This window comes from Thermobia domestica, chromosome 15 (assembly GCF_964235325.1).
Source record: "Thermobia domestica chromosome 15, izTheDome1.hap1.1, whole genome shotgun sequence".
Classification (NCBI taxonomy): domain Eukaryota; kingdom Metazoa; phylum Arthropoda; class Insecta; order Zygentoma; family Lepismatidae; genus Thermobia; species Thermobia domestica.
This window is the reverse complement of record NC_137468.1, coordinates 5,519,530-5,529,494: the sequence shown is the minus strand read 5'-3', so window position 1 is coordinate 5,529,494 and position 9,965 is coordinate 5,519,530. Positions and strand designations below refer to the sequence as shown.

The following is a 9,965-nucleotide window of genomic DNA, read 5'->3' as shown; positions in this document are numbered from 1 at the left end:
TTACGATATCTAGCCGAAGACCCTTGCACTTGGTAGCAAGAGAAGTGTTCAATGACAATTCTGCGTCGTATTATGATCTTTTAAGTGTACCTAGACCAGCGTTTCTCAACCTTTTTTACCTTTGGGACACTCCAAAGTACGTTTCTTGTAGGCCTTATATCTCAAGAACTACATATACTGTAGCCAAACCCAAACCATCACTTAACTCAGTATGATGGTCTTATTCCGTAGAAAATACGAAAACTCGATTTAGGGACAGCTCAAAAATTTTGTGGTCCCTAATCCAAAAAAACTAATTATTGGCCAAGATCGCAATCTTCTGATCATTTTTTCCCCTAAAATTCTTGTTTTTATTATGGAAGGACTATGAGATAAAAATCTCACAAGCAAATTACGTAAGACTCTTGAATAGAAACATATTAACATAAAAGAAACTTATGACTCTTAAGCAGAAATATGAGAAAGAAATATTACCATCAAAAATATAAGTCGATTGACGATAAATTTTCTAAAGATAATTTCCTTGTGGAAGATCTCAGAAAGCATAAAAAATTTCGCGACACAGCGGTTGAGAAACGCTGACCTAGACAACGAACAGTTTTCAGTTGCAGAATATGTAATTATTTGCTGTACTCGGGCACACCCACGGGGGTCCACCGTCAAGGGTGCCGATCCTGGGGGCCCGGGCCCCTCAAAGCTCATGTGGACCGCTATTGTATTTATAAATATACAATATTTGGCGTAATTTGAATGCAATTTGTCTTAAAATCCTCATATATAAAATTGTACACCTTTCGGGTTCTCGTCTGAAGAGGCGAGTTGCACTATGTGGCAACATCGCAGATAAAAAGAAAATATATGATCTAACAATCTATCGAATACTTACACATATTCATTGCAGATGGAAGTTAAAGTCGATATACGTTGACATTAGCACCACTTATTAGTACAATTATCGATGTTCCTGGTTAATTGATTCATAGAGCTATGCTGATGGTTCTAAATTAATTTGCGACCTTGTCATATAGTGAAATTTTGATTACCTTATAGCAGCTGAAGGAGGCTCTGGAGGGTATGCCTTTATATAGAATTTACACCTGGACCCGAAGAATAACGCTTGGGTGTTCTAATATATATATATATATATATATATATATATATATATATATATATATATGAGCGTTATTCTTATATAATATAAAAACTTATCCTCCCACGTTATCAGTCTTCCGTAGCCTCGGAACATAAGAAAATGTTGGAATGAAGAAAGTACTTCAAACGGTGAATTAAAGCAATGCTATTACATTTGAGTTTAATTTTCGAAAAGAGAAATATTCAATCACATTTCGCATTTTAAAGCAACAGTGAAAAATGATTTTCAATCTTGAGCCGAAAACTTCAAAGTACTATTAAAATAAGAAACTTAAATAATAAGATGTCTTATTTAAGTTTACTTTCATATCCAACATTTAGAAGTCTAAATACTGAATTTTATTTTCTGTTCCAGATTGAAGAGATGTAGACCTTGCTAAGCCTACCAATATCCCGAGGCAACAAGTGTGTAAGAGATGGCGAAGACGGACGGAATGAGTACGGAAAAGGTTTCCCCAGAGAGTGCCCGTGTGATGGAAGAAGGAGCGGTTGCAGCAAGAGCGAGTGAGTCACCACCTCACCGTCAACTTACAGCGAACTCTTCAGCCCTTAATCTGTTCAGGAGAAAAGTTAGAGCTACGTCCCTCGAAAGAGGACGTGGTCCTCCGGGAAAAGGTTTCCTCAGCGAATCTCTTGGTGATAAATCCGCATCTCTTAGCACTCAGCAAAAATCAAGCACTTACGGAGGTTACACGAGGAAGAGGACTAGCAGTTTAGAAGTCCAAGACAAACGAAAATCGGCAGATGAACCTGTCAAATCTGGTCAAAGTGAAACTGAACAGAAATATGCCATACCTGCGAACAAAAGCTTTTTATTCAGTTTGTTAGATAAACAAAAGACATCAGTGGTGAAGAAAACCTGTCCTTTGAGTGTGTTCTCCTCTACGATTGATCTAGAACAAGTGCCAACGATGTCTGAAGATCATTCTTCGGCTCCAAAGACTCAGGATTCGAGGAAAGATTCTTCAGTTCCGAAGGCTGAAGATAAAATTGTGGAAAGCGATTATTCTGTTCCAAAGACTGAAGACAAAATTGTACGAAGAGATTCTTCAGTTAGTGGCGGTAGCAATGACTCGGGCATAACTTATAGGACAACAGTGGAAGTAAAGATATCTAATAGTGATAAAAATGCAAAAAGTGTAAATTCTAGTGAAAAACAAAAGGAAAGTGGTTACAAGACTATAATCTGTATTGACAAAGGTGAAAGTACTGTGAAAAGTGTCTACGAGTCCAAAGGTAAAAAGAATAGTCCTCCTAAAAAGAGTAGTCCCCCGGCAAACAAAAGTAGTCCTCCAAAAAGAAATAGTCCCCCTTCTCAGATTGTGAAAGAACACCCCACAAGAAAGGTCAGTTTTAGGATACGTAAACGTGAACCGTTCAGACGTAAAAGCAATCGTGTTCCTCTTACATTGACCTCAAACAAAGTAGCTGAGCTGACTTCGAAATTCAATGCACTTATAGTAGAGAACTCTCAGGGTTCGAAGCCAAAACCTTCTAGTAGTGTAGGTACAAGTAGTGGTAAAGTAGCATCCGATGAAACTAAATCTGTTGTGCCAAGTAATTCTACCAAGACCTTTCAATGGAGAAGCATGTACGCTGATGAACTATTAAAAATGTACAAAACCTTAGAGGAAATGCGGAAGAGGCGAAGTAGAAATGGGAGTCACGTACCTGTGTCTGCTTCATCGAATTACGGTAAAATTTTAAAGAAACCATCTAATGGTAAGAAGGCTGAACCTACTGACCTTTCTGATAACTTACAGAAGCCAAAGGATAAACAGAGTGAAAATCAGGAAACGGACCAAGGTGCAGTTCCAAATAGAATTACAGTTGAAGCTATTGTACATAGAGATAATACTGACAACAATGTGAAAGAAATTATTCAAAGGTTAGAGAAGAATTCTAAAAACCCCCAACATGATAGTAGTGCCGATATCGCGAAACAAAGTGAAATAAAAGTGGTTGTGACGAAGGCTCCTAGTTCTGAGTTAGGCATTGCAAGTTCTAGTGAGTTAACTGGTGAAAATGCTTCTAAACCTAACCCTTCATTTTTGTGGGAACGTCAACGGTATATTGCAGCATGGAAATGTGAAAGTGGTAATCGTGAATCCCGAGTCGAGAAGGTAGACGAAGAAATTTACAACGACGCAGCACCTTCAGTATCGTATATCAGTCAACCAAGTGATGCAAGCACTACATCTACAGTATATGACTACGACGATATTTTCCCCGCAACCGGAAGTGACTATGCATCCATTCGCGGTAGTAATTACGACGACATCGGCAGGCCTGAGTCTTTGTACGATTATTGTGGTGCTGTGGGCTATGATGATTGTGGAGCTGAAGAGACTGCATCAGGCTACCAGACAGTGGACAATGTTGCGAGTGCTGATAGACAGGATAACGTCATCGATTGTGAGGAAGAAAATGGTGGCTATGAATCTATTCCTTCAGCAGGAGCAGCAAGTTACGACCTGGCGAATAGTATTTACGAATCGCAACGGGATGTCCCGGATTCACCAACAGGTAAGTTGGAGTATCAATCTATTTTTATTAAACTTTCCGATATATGTTTTGTTTCACTCTGTTCATGGATGAACTTCAGTAGATTTAAATTATTCTGTACCGGGTAGCTCATAATTATGCTTCAAGGACTGCAGTAAAGAAACTAGCAACATAACTTGAACATAAAATGGAACATAAACACATTATTCTTATACCTTTCCTTAGAAGAATGTTAATCTCGGAATGTTAATGGGCTATTCCAGATTTCCAGAGGATAGCTCCAAAAAAAATTTTTTTTAAAATAGCAAACTGAAAAAGGACTTTTGAAACTAAAAAAGAGAGATTAAATATGACTCTTCTTCTTTTGGTAGGTCTAGGTGTTTGTAGGACTATTCTTAAAATTTGTTAAACTCGTACCTTATGTATGCCATGCTTTATGGGTGTATGCCAACAGTTCTTTTTGGCCTATACATTTTTCATATGTTTAAGTGGTCCAGCCTAAGATAATTAAAAAGGCCTACCTGTTATAATTATGTTGCACTAAAGTTTGTTATATTTAAGAAGTTTTTAAATGTTAACTTGGAGTTTACAATAGGCTAGCATAGAATTTCCAAACTTTTTTTTTTTTTTTTTTGCACATTTTTCATATGTTCGTTCTACTGTACATCGTAAAAGGTTTAATATTCATCTTACATATTTTCGAAAATATAGTTTTCTACATAGGCTACATTTTACATAAAATTTGATCAACAATAGGTTTTCAACATTTCTCATTGTTCTCTTCTTGTATGATTACAATTTAATAGCTTTTTCAATCCATTTAAGTTAGCTAAAACTATTTTTCAAATGCGGTGTTTTTTCTTTATTGCGAATTTAGGCACTTTTTAAGTTCATTTTCGATATTCTCCAGAACATTTCTTGTCAGCATTCTTTTTTATTTCGTAGTGAGAGTTTTGTCCATGATGTATCTAGATTGCGTTAAACTCAACTATACTTTGTTTTAATGGTTTTTGATATTTAATACTCAGGCAACTAGATTTTCCGAACGAACTATTGAATTTCATTTTTTTTTAATCTTGATATTTTCGGGAAGATGTGCACTCATGTCCAAAATTATTGTCCCATGTCTATAAATGTTGTTGTAGGAATATAATTTGATAACGAATTCGCCCGGTATTTCTTATAATGTTAGTATGTGAGTATAATCGGCAAAGACATGCATGTGGTAAATTTCATGTCAAAAGAGTAGTAAATAAGAACAATAAAACTAAAATAAAACGTTCTTGTCCATTTAGCAACATTTTGTTTTACTTATTCTAATTTTCGTATTTATAATTCTTTTCCTATGAAATTTACCACAAATATAAATTTCCCGATTATACACGTAGTATCATTATTAAAAGTACCTTGCAAAATCATTATCAAATTATATTCTTACAAGAAGACAGTTACAGATATGCGACAATCATTTTGGACATGAGTGTACATATTTCAGATCTGAAAAAAGTGAATTGTTCAGAATTGTCTGAAGACGTTTCTTAAAACTCTTACTCATTTTCTATTCTATTTGCATGAGCAGTAAGGAGTAATAAGAGACACGGACTTTAACAAAATTTTTCGTGTTTTCGTGTTTTTTTTTTTTTTTTTTTTTTCATGAAAAAGTAACTGGAAAATGTGTTAATACATCATCAGGTTTCATTTTCTTTTTAGTACAATCACATGCATTTTTTCTAGTTCCTCAAGAAATAAATAAAAGTTCTAGAATCTTTTTTTCTTTTTTTCTCGTATTACTCATGCCTCCCCTGCATCAAGCGACCAATGCGAGTACAAATATAAGTCCAGCTTTATTCTCAAAAAGTATTTCGTACTTCCTGTTATAAAAGATAAACTGGACGTTAAAAAAATGGAAAGCAAGAGAGAGAGAGAGAAAACATGATTACATCAGTACAGCAGCCGCGGCCAGCACAACATCCTGCACATCTAGTTGACATGCTCTCGAGGAGAGCTCAGGAGAGCCTTGGGTATGTTGTTCCTTTCATCCTTAAGAGGAATTAGGAGAGACTGGGGGAAGGGTGGATTGTTAGGTTTCTCTATGCAACTTTCCTTCCACAATCACAGCAAGTTCAATGGAGTTAGTATCTGGGGAATATGTTGGCCAATACGTACGGTTGATGTCCTCACTTATCAGTCTTGTAACTCTAGGCAGTTGTGTGTGGATGCGTGTTAGCGACTATATAAACGACGTAAGGATCTACTGCATAGCGGAAAAGACAAACAAAGCTTTTCACGATCTCTGTAGAATACAGTTTTTCAGGAACGGATCAGGTGTCAACGATGTGCAGTGATCTTAGTTTTCACTGTGCTCCCACATACAATAATTTCACGGTTCCCATACTGCCATATGCTCTGGCTATCGTGCTTCTTGTTCTGTTCACCATGGGATGTCCAAAATTCTGTCTCACACAACCATAATTCATCTGAAGCATCAGATTTGACTCTCTCTCTTGTTCCTAGTAATGATATTCTCTACGTCACTGTAATTGGACATGATGGTGAGTGAACAATAATGAAACGCATTTCACTGTCTTCCGGGTATACAACCCAATACTATTCAGTCGTCGTGAATTGGTTCTGGGGGACACAGAGATCCCCTCCAAAGACATGCACAATTTGGACTGGAGTGGCAGATTGATTTCTTTCTGAAAACTGGTCTACATACTGTGTCTATCAACTGTTGTACAACTTGCATGGCATTCACAATGTACAATCACGACAGCGGCGTTATGAGATTAACTATTTGAAACGTTCATCACACGTGCAACGTCTGATGTTTTTCTTCGCCTTAAGCCGATCAACAACTCTGCCACAATCCGCTATTCACTTAATGAACTCTTCCCGCCATCTTCTAAGAGACTGTCAACTTTGAACGACAGTATTGCATTAATAACAGCTCGACCGTATTTGATACCACGTAGATACAGCTCGTAGATACAAAGTTCTTACACAGTGTAGCAGTCTTTTCCTGATAACTACGCTTACAGAGCGCGCTTGCCTCTGATAGGCTCAACGGCTCACTAGTACCCTCTACTGATATATTTACATTGCACAAACTGAATTGTAGAAATAAAAGTTATGGTTTAATGTACGAAGGGTGATCAGAAAGTTTGCAGTGAAACGATACATTATTTCATACAACCAATACAGCCAACAGATTAGGTTATTTTTCGACATAGCCTCCATGTCGGTTGAGGCCCTTGTCCCATCGTGGAATGAGTGAAGATTCCCTCCTGATAAAAAATCTCGTCCTTGCGTGTTCTGCCACATTGTCACGAAGTGTTTCACCTCCTCGTCTGAAGCGAAGCGGTGTTCCTTCAAGTGCGGGAACAGATGAAAGTCGCTTGCAGCAAGTCCCGGGCTATAACGAGGATGGTCGATGATGTCCCAGCGAAACTGCTTCAACAGCGTGGTAGTCTTCTGGGCTGTATGCGGGCGCTGTTGTTGTGAAGAAAGATGACGCCCTCGGTGAGAAGTCGTGGCCGTCGGGTCAGCAGTCACTGTGCACCCTCTTTCAAAAAAAAAAAAAAAAAGACACCGGCGCTGTCCCAAAACACTGTGACAATCACCTTCCAGACAGATGGTGCCACATTTAACTTTCTTGTTTTTTTGGAGAGAAGGGGTGTTTCCACACCGTTGACCACTTACTGCAGGGAACTGTAATGATGGATCAATGTTTCTTATCCATGACAATGCGGTGAAGAAAACAGTTCCCTTCCGTGGAGGACCGTTCCAAAAGTTGAAGACTTGGCTCCATGCGCTTCTCCTTGTGTTGATTAGACAGATTGTGTGGAACGCATCAGGAACAAACTTTCCGGAACTGCAGAATATCGTGCACAACATGAACGTTTCCGACCAATATTCCCAATTCCGCCATCAGATGCCGTAATGTGATCCTCCTGTTATCCTGAATTAACTCCTCCACGCGAGCCGTGTTCAAATCTGTTGATGCCGTGCTTGGTAGTTAGTTGTTGATATTCTTAAGTATTTGGTAGTTTGTGTATACCTTTCTTAACTAGGTTCCGTATCTCACTTCACATTCTACCCGCAATGTGACAGCATCTAATAGTTTTTTTAAGTTATTAGAGCACTGAAATTTAGATTTATTTATTTGTAATTTTTGTTCTATTCTGTCACTTACGTTTTTCTTTCAATTACAGAAAGTTCGTGCCATGAACTCCGTACATATCAACTGAATAAAATCCAAACCGTAGCAGACGACGAAATGAGTGATGAGTGGGTGGATGTAGAGCCAGACGAGAAGCAAAATCCGTAAGATTTATTATTATTATTATTATTATTATTATTATTATTATTATTATTATTATTATTATTATTATTATTATTATTATTATTATTATTAATGTAAACTTTATTTTAACCCTGAGAATTTCTGGGGACTAATTCTGATTCAACTAAACCACAGGATCAAATTACTCATAAACTGTGTAGTTATCCAATATGGTGGATCTAATTAATTGTCTCGTTAGCCGTTTCAAATTCTGTTCTAGTTTCAAATTGTTTGATTGGGGCTGCTAGTGTGACAACGAGTATTCTATAAAATGGATTGGATCTACATTTCGAGGTGCGACATTTTTCTAAATTTCGACTTTCAGAAAAAGTTTCATTTACGAACGATTTGAGGGTGAGGAATACAATTTTACTGTATGAACCAATTGAACTTGGTCAATAGGTTTTCTAAGCTAGTTCCAATAGTTTTCTTTTAGTCGATTCTACTTTTTACTGTATGAAGAACGACAGGTTTGTTTACTTCCTGTATAAACGTTCATAGCCAAAGAATTTTGTTATTGGTTACTTTTACCTGTGTACTTCTCAAACAACTGCAATTAATACCAGGGTTGAAAAAAAACATGTTTTTTTTTAAAAAGAACAAAAAAAACGTTTTTTATGTTTAAAACATGTTTTTTTTGTTTAAAACGTTTTAAACGTTTAAAACAAAGTACTTTGTTTTAAACAAAAAAACATGTTTAAAATGTTTATTTTGTTTAAAACAATAATCTAAATAGGTATATATATCACATTTTTACACGCTTGCCATCTATATTCAACCGCTAGATCAAATTTCGGGAACTTCCCTAATCTCGATCCGCCCAAATGTTCAATTCCGGAGAAAGAAATCGGGATTTTCCCGATCTCCGTTCACAGAATATGTAGTTTAGTTTCTTTGTGTTACGTTCTACTGGTCGTCTGCATTCTTAATCTTTAAACTCCCATTGACGCAACTGCTGTGTCAGGGCTTTAAACCTCAATGGCTCAGTCTTAAACCTCAAATTAAGCCTGCAAGATGGTTTTGGTAGCAATTTATTCCTGAAAGATGCAGCTTCGCTGGTGTGCATTTTATGTATGTGGGCGGAGGGTAAATATCGTGTTTTTTTTCTGTTTTTCAACAGTTTTTTGGGGGCCGTTCCCCCTCTTGGGGGATAGATTCATAAAAATTGTTACGTGAAGCAATGAAGTAGGCCACTACATGGTAATATCGTGTATTTGTACTTCTTGCTTATATGGGGGAGCAGGGAGGGGGCAAAGTTAGCCAATTTTTGGAGTTGAATTTTTTTGATGTAAATTACATTTATTTTTACAACAAACATCAATAGCTCAGTCCTTAATTAAGCTAGAAAGATGATTTGGTACCAAAGTATTTTTGAGGGATAAAGCTTTCCGTCAGTTGCATTTTATGTATATAGGGGGTTCGTATGTACGGCCGAGAGAGGGAGGATGAGGTTTTTTTTCATCAATTTTTTTCCCCATCAGGTTTTGGCGGGTATTCCTCCCCCCTTTGTGGTACATGCATAAAAATTGGTATATGAAGCAATGAAGTAGCCCCCTACATGATAGTAACCTGTATGTGTACTTGTTGTTTATAGAGGAAGAGGGGTCAAATTTGGTTAATTTACATTTGTTTTCGGAACGGTCCCATATAACACAAGATATATTTCACTGAAGTGGTCTAGAAGCATAATTATTGTTCGTATACGTGATGTATGCAGCAAAAATGATTTGCATATGGACATGGTACTATAGTGGGGGAGGAGAGAGAATGTCTAATTCAATGAATGTTTTTCTGCGCATATATTATTTAAAAAAATATTTCCTACATAAAACGAATTCATTACGCAATGGCAGCAATGGCTACCATTTCTTATATTATTGTCACAAGTATGTGGCCTACACATTAGCATCATTTTGTCAGCGTAGGGTGGCTGCAAGGGTTGCCAGGGCCCCGCAAAGTCAAT

At 37.1% G+C, this 9,965-nt stretch overlaps 1 protein-coding gene across 1 annotated transcript in view; it reads left to right on the top strand.

The window, feature by feature from the left end:
- Nucleotides 1-1,511: 1,511 nt before the first annotated feature.
- Exn (Ephexin) overlaps nucleotides 1,512-9,965 on the top strand; it is a 115,321-nt gene continuing 106,867 nt past the window's right edge. Inside the window, exons 1-2 of the mRNA XM_081741262.1 lie at nucleotides 1,512-3,678; nucleotides 7,872-7,983. Of these exons, the coding sequence (XP_081597388.1) occupies nucleotides 1,569-3,678; nucleotides 7,872-7,983 (2,222 nt within the window). The 5' untranslated portion in view covers nucleotides 1,512-1,568. The remainder of the gene's footprint in view (nucleotides 3,679-7,871; nucleotides 7,984-9,965) is intronic.